We start from the raw sequence: 13,785 nt of genomic DNA, 5'->3' as shown, positions 1-13,785 counted from the left end.
AATAAAATGTACAGTCTCACTAATAGAACTAAAAAAAAAAAACTTATAATTTTGTTCACTAGTCTATGCATGTGAAGAACAGAGTGCTGATAGGTAATTTATATATATATTACATATAAATATATATATATATATATGGATTACCTAATGAGACATAAGGGAGCAAGGACAATTCTACGTAACACAGTTGTTTGAATCAAGAGAATAAAGGTACCAGTGGTTTAAGAGAGGCCAGCCCAGAAGGGAGTGCTCCAAATACCCTTAACAACATTTACTGTTTCTGCAAGGTTCCGCTTCCATAACCAGTTAATGATGCCTTTCAATATTCTAAGAGTTATCAGGCAAAAAAGGTATGAAACAAAAAGGCTCTGAAGATATGAATACGTAAGAAAAGGTACCACCTAGATTAATAACGTAAACCAAGCAGTAAGTGTATTGGAAAGTTATTAATATGGTATACCTATCACTATGATTGTTACATTTCAGCAGCATATGGCTTAAACAAATTAGTAATTTGACAAGTGATTAAATCAGCACGTGTGTATCACACTCATTTTCAACAAAAGAGTTTTCCAAAAACTCTGCAAATCATATTTATATTAAAAAACCCACACCACTCAAATTCAGTAAAGTTTCTTACTTTTGCTGCAAACAATTTAGCACCAAAGAAGGACCATTTTCTGGCTACAGTGAGATAAATGCGCACGCAGTCTGCAGCACTGTGCCCCCGGAGAGCCATCCATCTTGTAGACAATCGCTGACAAAGCTGTCTGTTGAAATGAAATATGTAATTTAGTTATTGAAAGGAATTTAAATGCTTACCCATAGCAAGCTTAATGAGCAAAAAAAATCCATTTGTTAAAACGATAATTTAAGTTAATGCAACGACTATCACTTATACAGTATCAAATATATCCAAAACACCATTTAGTATTTTTATGCACATGAGAATGACAAAGTTTCTTCTCGTTTCTGCAACATTATGATTAAATATTGATGTAGCAATAACAGCATAAAGGAAGAGAATCAAGTACAGCTTTTAATGTGTCTCTAAGGTAATCAATCTAATTTTATCAGTACTCAACAGCAATGCCAGTTGTCATTTCAAAAATTCATCCAGCTTAGCACCTATCTTTACCTGTGGCTGGTAGCAGATGTGGAAAACAGAGCTTAACGTTACTCTTTCTCAGTGTATTTGGGCACTGCTTCCAGAAAGGGTGCTCCTAATGCATGATGCATTCACACTGGCTCTTTTATTTTGTGACTACAAGGTGAGTTGGTTCTATAAAATGATCCCATGGAAAATGAATCCTCCAGAAAAAACCTGGCATATCTTTCCAGCACTCTGAATTCTAGGAATCCTGCAACCACAAGATCCAGCCCAGGAAAAGGAAGGGGGAACGTGTTGTAAAGGTGAGATCCTTCACTTGCAGCTTACTCTTACTGGAAGTTTATGAAGTCAAACTGCACCCTTAGCAAAGAACACAGGACACACGACAGGTATAGAGGGGTCCTTTCCCTGCTATACGCTTCCAGCTTCTGGAATTCATAGTTTAGGAACTAACTGAACAGTCTAACAGGCTTAGCCTCCACAAGTTAGTCTGATCTAGTGCTTCTTACACTTTGTTCTCTGAAATTAATTGTGTAACTTTTTATTTGTTGAGCATATACTTTTGAAAGTCCCTGTTATGTTCTGAGTATGTAATAGTGTTGCTTTGTGTGTATGATAACAGCTTTAAACTCTCAACCATGTAGGGATAATGAGGAAAACATTACAGAAATGTGTTTTGGACTTCAAAATTGCTAAGACATTGACTTTAGGTAATTTTTTACACTGTTATGCTATTCTTTATATGAATAGGTGCTGAGTAAAGTAACTTGCAAACGATTAATTTTATATTAGGTGATATATTAATAGCAAGTCCACAAAGTTACTATATTGCCAATTTGACTGGCTGCAAAACATTGCACATTTGAATAGCAAACACTCAGATCAGACCCTCATGCCCTTTATTTTCAGTAGTTCTTTTCTATGCACTTTTCTAGTTCTGTTCTATGCACGGACCTAAATTTGCTGAGTAAGAAAAATAAGAATTTCAAAATCTCCGGGGTTTGTAAAACTATGTAGTAATTTGTCTGTTCTAAAGCTTTTACTAGAATGCATGCTTAATGATGATACTCTATTTAGATTAGAAATGTAGAGAGGAAGTGGCTTCTTTAATTCAGCAAGAATCTAAGTTTCAATCACAGGTGTAGGTAAATATGGCAGAACAGTGAGTTGTACCTTAGGAGAATTAAAAAAATCCTCATTTCACTGCTAAGTTTTCAGAGAATGTAAACAGCAAAATATGTCTCACCTTAATTGCTCCTCTGAACAACCATGTCTATATCTCTTAGGGTAGAATCTCTCCAAAACTTGTTTTAATGTTTGATTGGACTTGGACTGGGAAGTGACTTGCCCTGCTGGTGTTGAGAAAGGCCTTTCAAAATCTCCGATTTCTACCTAAGGGTAAGACCACAAAGAAGAAAAATATTTGTTACTGCAGGGTAATTTTCTTGCTGGGTATTTATTTCTTCTGTCTTACCAAGGAAAATTAGAAACAGTTTGTCAATAATGTGTATTTTTCACTGATACAGAAGCCATGCAAGTAATTTTATTTGATATTTACCATGCAAGAAAAAACAAATTTCAAATATAAATTGTACAAATACAGGGTATAATACTATCTAGTTCTGCTCTGAGATTGCTACATCTTCAGCTACACAAACCAGTTTAGATTTGAGTAACACCATCAAGTAACTTTCTCAGTATCCTTCCTTTGCTTGAGTCTATTTTTTTTTTAAATAAAACAGATTTTATCAAGACCATTGCTAGTAAAGGAGCTTTAGGGTTTCATTAAACAGCTGTTACTTTGGTATATTAACTTGCAGAAATAATTTAAAGAATAGCAAATGAAGAAATGATACGTGATTAGATGATACTTAATCAAATAGGGCCTGACTATCCATATTGGCCTGATTATCCATATTGGTGCCAACACTAGCACTCACTGTAGAGCATTTCCACTGAAGTACAGAAGTTAGCTTTACACAAAGATTCTAGCCCAGTCTTTCTTGCGCTATCACATATAAAAGGTGAAGGCCATTCGACTGCCAAGCAACCCTGGACCACCTCCTTAATTTAAGGTTTGCACCTGTAAAACTGCTGTGTGAGCCATTAATGAACCAGGATTACCTGAGCCAGAAGAGCAGTCAGTTCCATTGCTAGTTCTTTGTTTACAGGGAAAAGTCCATTGACTATCTGATCGTTCGTCTGATAGACTAGCAGCAGCTTCTCTCTGTCCGTCTCCCCATGGACTTGAACTGAAAAATAAAGCCTGCAGAGAAGACAGAAAGTTATTAAATAAAGAAGATGGGGACATATGTTAGCCCTGAGGACTGGTGGTATCTGAATATGACATGTTTACGTCAGTGTCAAAACACGTTAGCAGAACACCACTTGTACTTAAACCAGTGGGCAAATACTTAATTTCAGTCTTCTGAACTCAGTGTTGCCCTTACTTTTTTATAGCACCCTCTTCACCATTTTTTGAGGTAAAACCCACCACACCATATATATATATTTTAAATTACTCTAGTTACACCCATTTACTATTTTTATTGCAAGTTTTGAGTCAGCCAATATTTTTCATATGAAGAAACTGCAGAAATTAAAAACAAAAAAATATAAAACCTGAGACAAGGCAGAGATGTTATAACTGCTATACAAACCTGTTTTTGTAAGTAAGGCGGACAGTCCTTGTACCTTCGCATTTCCCAGGATGTTGTTCTTTGGAGGCTTGCTCCCATTTTGAAATAATGTCACAGATCTAGAAAGAAATCAGTAAGAAAGCAACTTTTATTTGTATTCATCTTTCAAAAAATTTGAATAAAAACTGCCTACGTATTTTAATATCATTTACCTATTACATATTGGAAACTTACAGAGCTTGAATCTTTAAACTAACTAGAAGATAAGTTTACTAGCTGTTCTTAGTTGGAACATTTAATAATCAGCTTTTCTGTTTGTTTATCCTGGAACACGCACCCTAACTTTGCAAATAAGCCATAATATGTTTATGTGGAAAGGACAGGTACCTGATTTAGCAGCAGCCAATGAGTACGTAATTATACAAAGTGAGTTGCTATATAATTAATCAAATGCCTTTGATCTCTGCCTTCTCTTTCTGCTGTATGCTGGAGATTTTCAGGCCCCTTCTACTAACTGTCTGTTTTGATGTTTGTATGAAGTTTGTTAACAAAGTGCACTGAGGGTGGTTTCTGACAAGTGGTGCATGCGGGCAGGCTGGGAGGAGGTAGAACAGAGGTCCAGTGAGTCCTGCTGGACTTCAGGGCACCATTCTTTCACAGAAGATCCTTTCTGGAAGAAGTAATGTGAACAGCTTCTAAAGCTGCATTTACCAAGGAAATAAGTATTTTTAAAAATATGTTTTGCTTTCCATATGGTAGTTATTATGGTGGGGAAGCAGAGCTAATCAGATGACCCTGCTTGTTTGTCATGAAGAGCTGGCAGTACCTTCCTTTGTAACTCAAAGTGCAGCTGTGAGCGTTGGCCAAAGAGTGCAAAAGACTACTCGATAGAAGCACAAAAAAAAATATTATTATTTGCTAAAAGGCTTGAAGAATATTCTACTAAAACATAGATTATATTGCATTTTGCCAATCTTGGCTGCAAATAATTTATTATTAGTAATAGATGGAACTAAGATCCAGAACAATGATATGCCAAAAATTGGAAATTTCCTGAACCCTAATTATTCTGTATTTAGATAAGGAATCCATTCTTTATTTTTATTCCCCAAGATCCCCGTGCTAGTATCAAGGGGGATATAACCTTTTGGGGCTATACCAGAATTGCTAACTGAAATCTCTAAGTGAACATTGGATTCCAATTACTTTTTGGTTTTAAAGAACTGTGATTAGTAACAGCTTTCTTTCTCTTTTTTTTTTTTTAGCCCAGCTGTTACTTCCATGATTAATATCAGTCTCCCAGACAATGCTTTTAAATATAGTTCACTGAATGAATTTCAGTAATTGAAAAATTGATTTTTTTCATCTTTCACATTATGAGGAAAAAAAAGACAGTTTTCAGCCTGAAAATATTTTCCTTTACGTTGTCTGAAGAGAGCTCTGTAAAATGAAGATATTTTACTGTTTTATATGCACAATTCATTAAAGGCTTTTATTTACCTTGATGTTCCCTTGAAGACAGTGCTCTATATCCTTGCCAGAGGGATCATCAGAAAACAATGCAAATCCTGACTGAGCTGGTTTCCTCATTCCTGTATCCTGGTTCAGGGTGTTCAGAAATTCTTCCACTGTGGTAGAAGCATCAAACCCAACAACCTAAAAAAGCACCCAAAATGTTTTTTGCTATCAAGCGCTTGGAAAAAAAAAAAGAATTAAAGCTAAAATTTTGAAGAAGAATAGTACCTCTAACACTGGGAACTTAAGATCCATTCCATCCTCTGTGGATAACTTACCATCAGTGGAACTTACAAATTGGTTATTTACTGATCCCACGGAAGTTATTTATTTATTTAATTACAATTTTCATAGCCCTTAGGAGATGCATTTTGAGCAATATATAAATAAATGAGCAGTTATTCCTTTTCTTCTTCAAACTTCATTTTTGAAACTTTTTAGGGTGACTTAAATACATGTTGATTTTTCTCTTTTACTTGGCATGCAGTAAGCAATTAAGAAACTTAGAAGGGAAAAGAAACAGAGTTCTTCTGTTATCTGAAATAAAAAGATTATTCAATACAGTTTTGACTTCATATAAAAAATTACTTTATATCTTGTAATACTGTGAATTGTTAAAAAACTCTTTTTGCAAGCTCTCACCACTAGAAACAAAAACCAGGACTTGCACCCCTATGCCCATGGAAAGCATTCTACAGGCTTTGACTGATGAAGTCTGAAAGGTTAAGAATGAAGCTGTGTTTGTTCTGTAACAAATAGGGTTATCCTTCGTGGCTGATAATGGAAGTTATAGCTGCGTTTCAATGCCTTCAGTGAGATATTTAACTTTAAAGGTATCTTAAGAAAGGAAATGGAATTTAATACCTTTCTTCTTCCTTTAGTCTAATTCATTCATCTGGTGGCCAGGTTAAATAAGAAACGTCATTCATATTTCTCACACTTAAGTGTTTTTTCCCAAACATTTACTCTTCATTGATCAAATCAAACTCAAATACCTTGTGCCCACCATTGCTAGCACTGGCACAGGATGAAAGCTGAACAATGTTTACCTTAACACTTAAAAATTCTGTTTCTGATATACTTCACATATATGCTGAAAGCACAGGTTAGGGAGCGCTTAGATTTCACGGTCTATTTAACATTACCTGATATATGCCATTCATGAAATGAACTGGAATACTAAAGGGTAGTGAATGGTGGTAGGGGTTCCTTAGAAGAGTTGAAAGAATTTCCATTCTGGAAGGTCTGGCTTCTCGGTCTCCATTCTGCTGGGTACGCTCTACGCATCGCTGACAATATATTGCGTATTTCCCAAATTCAGTTCTGTGACAAAAAAAGAAATAAGGCAATTCTTGGGACTGACTGAAAGGATAGTAAACTGTGAGTAAAACGCTCTGGAGATACCAAATGTGAAGAGCATTCAGATTTCACAGCCAGATTTCCAACATTTTTCCATGTGGTATTATAAGGAGAGTAAGTCCACTGAGACAAACAGAATTGTGCCAAAGATGAACATGGCTCAGAGCGTTTTGTGCAACTGCTACACTTTGGTCTTCATGCTTTTGCAACATACAGTCAGAATTCCATTGCAGACTATTTTTCAAAACAAAGGATAACTTTTCCAAGTGATGCACAGAAGCAGCATGTATGACCTTTTCATGGCACCGAAACACAATTCTATTCAAATGCCTTTTAAAATGTATGTCCAAAAAATGAAATATTAAATGAAAGATTGGAAATAAGGTACTTTAAGAAAGACTAGTCAATTAGCTGGCTAACAATATTCAGGCACACCTGGAATCTGCATTCTTCTTTAAATGAAGTTTAAGAAGCCAAAGGAATGGGTGCTGGGGCAGAAAGAGTCCAACGCAGAGAGCCAAGAGCTGCAAGCCCTGGACAAAAGGAAGACATTCACTGTTTTAAACATCTTACAAAGTAAAACTTCCTGCTGTGGCTGCTGGCCAGCAGTGAAGCTTACTGTGCCAAGTTGAGTAACTGATGATTGTAAACAGGAAGAAAAAAACAAAACACAGAGAAAAAGCTGAGTAAATGAGCATGTCACCTCTGGAAGGCCAAAATGCTCTCCATTTACTTGTGTACAGCATGTTTCTTTTAGGGCCAGAAATGTGGAAGTAGATCAGTCTGCACAAAATGCAGTTAATATACAGGAAAAATATACTACAGCTGCAACCCAAGCACTAAGATGTAAGGAGCAGCCTGTGCAATTTTCATTCAGTTCCCCTGTTCATATACATAATGAAGTAACCCATAAGACATCTTCCTCCTACAAAATAGTCAGGAACTACTGAAAATACAATTATTCATTATTTTGGTGTATTTTCATTGTTCAGTATGTATCCACAGCCTTCACTTAATGCACACTGCTCTCATGTACTCCGGATTCAGGCTTATTTTTCTTTCTTTTCTCACAACTGTAGCAATGCTTCATACTGAAATTCAGAAAGTGGGGTTTCTCTCTCTTGGTTTATCTGACTTGCCTGGTAGTAAATCAAAATTTGACAGCACAGCCAGAGATATTCCTTTTCATCAAAGAGCAGTACTTTGATGGAGGATAGCATCAACTCTGTTTCAGGAAGAAACTGTAGCAGAAGTAAGTGTGGGAGACTACAGCATGACTGAGTTAATAATTTAAGACTTAAAAAAAACATGCGTGAGGCTACAAATGTTTTACAGAATGGGTTAACCCTTAAATATCATGTCAGTGGATTATGGTGGCTACAGTTTATTTATCCGTATTGGAGGGAAGGCATCAACAGTGGCTGCAAGTACCAAACATGGATTATGGTTAGTTTAAATTCTGTAAGATGTATGTAACTTCAGTGTGTGCTAATTCACGTGGATATGCTATGTCTTTTATAAAAGCTTAGTAGATATTTTAGCAGTGCTTACATGCTGTCCATTCTCCAAATAAGAGCCATTTCTAGGTAACAGGTATGCCTGCTGGTCATGTTGTACTTTCTACAGGAAATCCAGAGAAAACTGTGTCCATTACAAAAGCCTTAAAGCGGTAATTTCCTTTCTCATTTTCTGATTGATCTCCTAGTTCTGTAGGTATGACTATATCACGTGCACTGTTATTCCAGTTCTGTTAGTTCCACATGGATTATAACTATTGCCCTTCCTTATAATTTCAATTCATTGATTTGTTGTATGTTTAGATACCACTGAAACGCTGGCAGTGGCCAAGGGTGAAGAATTTTAAGTATATATTCATAATCTAGCATGCAGGATGCAGGCAGAACAGCACAAGAAAGTAAAAGGTGACATCTATCAGAAAAGCCAAGCATATCTGAAATTCCACAGCATTGCGCTACAGGTTTTCTTCACGCCTATGCTACAGAGACATCTGTCATATGCTTTTGCCCACCAAGGTTCCTGATGCAGCACCTATCTTAGGAAAGATGCAGTAAAGGAGAATTAGGCTCCACATATCATGTCTTAATGCTTTACTTGACGATAGCCCACTGTATGTCAAACCTTTAAAAAGAGCACAGGCACAGACATACCCTGTCATCTGATGTGAGTACTTTGATGGAGGATAACATCAGCTTTGTTTCAGGAAGACCCAGCAGTAATAAGATGTTATTTCAGAACTTATCTGCTTTTAAGTAAGCAGAAGCTATGGATGTACAGAGACTCTTGGCCATTCTAAACAGTTCCTTCATGGCTGTTGAAGTAAGTACCATTAAAACAAATACCGGGTTACCTGTATTGGTCCTGTCTGGTTTTGTGGATGTCGACGTCTAGTCTGTTTAATGAGCTGGCAACAGATCTCATTTTGAAGTTCAGGATGCGTGAGGCAGATCTGCAAAGCGCTCTGGGCCAAAGATACGTGGTAGTCAATGGCAGGAGAGTCAACTGCAGCATTTATAAACAACTGGCAGGTCTAGAAATAAAATAATAAGCAACTGAGTTTACATACAAAAAGCTCCAGCAAATCTTTTAGACGTTCTGCGTATCAAAAATGTGCTACAATTTAAGTCACAATCAGTCAGTACCTGCGAAAGGGAGGTGAAAAGGAACCTGAATGGATGAAAAGCTATAGAGAGACTTAAGACAAATACACCTCTTAAAAAAAACCTTTTCACTCTGTGTCTAATGGAGGGAACACTAGCAGGAATTGCAACAGTTGTGGCATTAGGGAAGTTTATGGACATGCTGAATGTGCACAGCTTACCCCGTGCAGGTCTTTAAAATGCAAGGTGGACAACTCGCAATGGAAGCCAGTGCAGAACACTTATGCTAGGAGTGAGCACAATGCAGTGGGACATGCACAGATTATAAAACAAGATTCTATGATTCTATGACTCAGAGCCACTTGTTCTACTTCTTGGCTTTCCCTGGTGTTTTTACAAGTGGGTACGTATAAACTTTCCTACCACTGCTGCTGTCTTAGGGAAGCCAGGTGTCAGTAATTTGTTATGCCGTATTAGCAAAAAGCTTCCTCATCATTCACTCTATTTAGTCTACATGATAGTTCTCTTGGTCACGATAACTAAATTCATTTGTTAAAACACTTCCTTAAAGATGAATTTTCAAAGTATACAGGCAAAACAGAAGATATGAATGGAAGCCTAATCTTTATCATCTATCTTAAAATGTGGAAGTGTTCAAGGCCAGGCTGGATGGGGCACACGGGTGGCATCCCTGCCCATGGCAGGGGTGTTGGAACTAGGTGATCTTTAAGGTCCATTCCATCCCAAGCCATTCTGTGATTCTATGTGTGGATGCACAGAAATAATCTTTATCCCCAATGCAATATCTGAAACATAACTTCCTGTTTCTAAATGAGTTCCCTACCTGACTTTTAAACTGATTTATACAACATTTTAATAAAAGTCATACAAGTAATCTCTTATTTATTTATTTTAGGTAAGTGTCTGTGGTTTGACATAGGTCTGAAATGTATTTCAGAAAGTGATTGCCCAATAGATATCAATTCATTTTTGTCAGGGAAGTACATTCCCTTTTACATTTCCATGCTGCAGTACTGCTGGAACTAAGGTGGATCTACTTCTTTGAAGTGTGGCTGTAACTGAACATATGGTACTTGACATGAATTCCTTTCTAGATCCTAACCCTTACGTACAAATTTTCAAGACTGCTAATGCTGTAGGGAATTTGGTCTTTGGACTTGTGCAGTCTCTGTGGAGAATGCTCATTTATCCAAGCACCATGCTTACCAAACTGTAATTTCTTTCACTGTGTACAGAACAGCAAGAACCTATTTTGTCTCTGTAATAGACTTTATTTACATCCTGGCAATTAGTTAATGCTCAAGAGCAGCTCACCTGGGTGAGGGTAGGAGAGAGGAGAAAGAAGGTTAATGGAATTGCAGCACATTCTGTCTCATAGGTATCAGCCACCTTTCTGGCCCTTCAGTGGGAAAGATACAAGGTCTTACCAGCACACAAAAATTTTCAAGAAACAAGCTGAAGCTAGACAGTTGATAAAAAGGCATTTACTGTGGTTTTACCTTAAATAATTTAATTGCTTCAGTTTGCAAAGCTTCTGATGGCAATGTTGTAAGAGGAGAAGCGATTCCTTCTTTGCTGTGGCAAAGGGTAGGATGTCTCCAAATCTGAGAAGCTGAACAGATAAAATATGTGCTTTCTGCAATTAATTCAGTACAGCAAGTTCAATTTTTTACTCATCATTTAATGAGAAACAAAATGTCAAACAATCAACTTAAATTCTATTTGCTTTTTTAAAAAAAAGCTTTCTTATCTTAAAAGACTGCAAGCATCAGATTTATAATTTAAAAGGCATTGTCTTCAACACGAGAACCCCTTAACACCTCATTAAATAGTGACTCAACATGAAGATATGTCCTGAATCTGTAATAGCTGAACGTCTCCTAAAACCTTATTAAATAGACTCAGAAAGAAAGCAAATACCAATCTAACTGTATATTCTATCAAGTGTTTATTCTTTTCACAAATGATCTTTGTTTTCTTGTCAGTACAATATCTTTCTGCAGATTACTTTTTTGTTCTTCTAGACTCTGATACTTAATAGTTCTAGACTCCTCCGTGTGTTAAGAAGAGCTGAATCTACTAAAACACTTATCGATTTCTGAGAACATGGATTCTTCCTTGCTATATTTTTCACATCTGTAGACTGAGCTATTTCATGATGTTCTGACATAGGTGCTTGAAAAGAGGCAGGCAGGCCATTTCAACAGAATTACTAGATTGAGTCTGTAAGAAAATAACGCATTTAAAGAACATAAATTTAGAATAAATTCAATTTGCCTGGTTCATCATTATTTATAACCCAAGAAAAGGATACTCTATCATGTATTTTGTAAGTATCTTCTGGATTCTTTAGGATCTAGTGCAGTATTTTCCACAGTTATAGCATTTGTTGAATCACTTGCCTACCTGGGTACCTCTTTTCACAACACTTGTAAGAATTTAATTAAATAAAATAAATAAAAAATTAAATAAAAATATTTTTTTAAGGAAAACTTTGAAATACGAGGTCTATGGTCTTCTTTTAGGAAACACTTTTTTCATGTAACCTAAGAGATCAGAATTTCGAAATGCAGTTCTATACCTAGTTGCATCTAAAGCCCCCAATATATCGAGAGGAAATTGGGTATCTGTTATCTTCTAAATAATTACCATCTGTTCTACAAATACTGTTCTAAATTTTGACCTAAAGTACAAATTCCATTCCTACTGATTTCAATACGTAATAGAAACAAGGCCTTGGTAGTTGCATTTTTTATTGAACAGGAATAGTTTTGTTAATGATTTTATTAATGGTATTTTAGATAAGAGATTCAAAGCCCTATCAGGCTTGTTCAGAGTGTTTTACAGGGCATGTTAGTGTCTGTAATACTGTTTCACAGAGCAGATAGCTCTGCTGGGAAGTTAGCACAAATGTAAACTTAACAAAAAGGTTAACTGACCTGCCTTGTATAGACCAAAAAAATCTCATAATGCATGTAAGCATTTATTAAAAACTCTTTTAGAATTATGCCTAAAACTTCAATTTGTCTATTTTTTATTACTTTTTTTTTTTTTTTTTTTTTACAATCTTAGGATAATTATTTTCTCAATGTAACTGGTAAGTGTGACAATATTAGTGTGTTGAAACAAACAGAAACTTACTGGTATCACCTTCCATATTTAGTAATTTGCAAATAAGTTGTTCAAACTCAGACCCAACATTTACGTTGGTACTTCCAGCAGCAACCGTCAGATGATAAAGCCATGTGTCCTAAAGTAGAAAAATACACAGCAACTCATTCATTCCACCAGACTTTTAAAAGCATTAAAATATACTGAACATCAAGTTTTAAAGGAATTAAGTCAGAAGTTGAATTGGTTTTGAAGGATTCAGCTTTGTTGGAAGTAGCTTTTTCACGAAGATTTTGCTCTCAACTTTAAACCAACTGCCATACTCTCCTGTTGAAGCACAAAGGAGTTGGCCTTTGTTTCACTTTCACACCTGTAGTCACGGCCACTCTATGTTGCAAGTATTAAGTAAGGAAAATTGGACAGGGCTCTCTTCTGAAGCCTTTTACCGTCAGAAATCATGCCTAATTATCAGCGAGTTCTTCTTTTCTTCTTCAGAAAGCTAATGTAAGTGCCTTTTTATCACTGCCAGATCCTGCTAAACTGAGGAGTTAAGCCAAAAAGCAAAATGAGGTCTACAGGATTAGTCAGTACATAATACTGTAAGCAATAATAGCAATAGCAAATAAGCAATAATAATGCTTTTAACCACATCTCTCACTTCTCTTATGTCAGTCTTCCCTACTGTTACTCCTAACAATGAAAACAGGTAACAGTATACCAGAACCTCTCCGGAAGATCTGCTAGAGGTCTGTCTACAAGTTATTGCAATGTGAGAAAAAATTCTCAATTTACAGCATATTTAGTATTCTACACCACCACCTTATGTAGGCAAGCCTAAATATTTTTGGCTATTTCAAAAGGGATTATCAATGATAGCACTGGTTCACAGACTGATCAATGTTCATGAAATAGGTACTTCTCTTTGTTTATTACATCAAACTACAGGACACATGACTTGCAGATCCCCTTTCCCGTCATCTTTAGGAAATGTTCATATCATAGCACCACAGTCATAGACATGTTACTGAAACTCAATTAAAAAGTCCTTTCATTACCTTCTCATGCTTGGATCCTATAAGAAGGTAAGTTGGTCCTTGATCTTTGGGGTGGATAACAACAGTGTAATGTGTTGATAATAAACTGCGGCCACTAGCTTCATAATCTTCATCAGAGTCACAGGATCTATCAACTTCTTCAACCTTGGCCTCAAAAAGCTTGATTTGACCAAGAGGAAACTAAAAGTAAATATCAGAAGTAGTCAGAGAGCACATGTTTATTTCAGTGCATACTAATGTTATATTTCTTATTCTACAAACAGAAACAAACCAAAACAAAACATAAAACTGCCGTCAATACTCATTTATATTTATTCATTTTCACTTCTGCCAAGTAATGCAAGATAAATGAGCTG

The 13,785-nt window shown here is 36.1% G+C and overlaps 1 protein-coding gene across 9 annotated transcripts in view; it reads right to left on the bottom strand.

Moving 5' to 3' along the window:
• The window catches only part of PLEKHH2 (pleckstrin homology, MyTH4 and FERM domain containing H2), a 59,723-nt gene that overhangs the window by 4,374 nt on the left and 41,564 nt on the right, over positions 1 to 13,785 (bottom strand). For 8 of the 9 annotated variants that reach the window (XM_048057637.2, XM_066993779.1, XM_066993780.1 and 5 more), the window contains 11 exons: positions 13,430 to 13,609; positions 12,405 to 12,513; positions 10,763 to 10,875; positions 8,993 to 9,172; positions 7,060 to 7,157; positions 6,411 to 6,588; positions 5,251 to 5,406; positions 3,772 to 3,869; positions 3,236 to 3,377; positions 2,358 to 2,503; positions 641 to 770 (listed from right to left, as the gene is read on the bottom strand). In XM_048057637.2, the coding sequence (XP_047913594.1) occupies positions 641 to 770; positions 2,358 to 2,503; positions 3,236 to 3,377; positions 3,772 to 3,869; positions 5,251 to 5,406; positions 6,411 to 6,588; positions 7,060 to 7,157; positions 8,993 to 9,172; positions 10,763 to 10,875; positions 12,405 to 12,513; positions 13,430 to 13,609 (1,530 nt within the window). Of the gene's footprint in view, positions 1 to 640; positions 771 to 2,357; positions 2,504 to 3,235; positions 3,378 to 3,771; positions 3,870 to 5,250; positions 5,803 to 6,410; positions 6,589 to 7,059; positions 7,158 to 8,992; positions 9,173 to 10,762; positions 10,876 to 12,404; positions 12,514 to 13,429; positions 13,610 to 13,785 lie in introns of those variants that run through there. The other variant, XM_066993782.1, reaches the window with a different exon arrangement.

The sequence above is a fragment of the Anser cygnoides genome, chromosome 3 (assembly GCF_040182565.1).
Source record: "Anser cygnoides isolate HZ-2024a breed goose chromosome 3, Taihu_goose_T2T_genome, whole genome shotgun sequence".
Taxonomy (NCBI): Eukaryota; Metazoa; Chordata; class Aves; order Anseriformes; family Anatidae; genus Anser; species Anser cygnoides.
The sequence above is the reverse complement of the archived record's forward strand: the minus strand, read 5'-3'. Positions and strand labels throughout refer to the sequence as shown.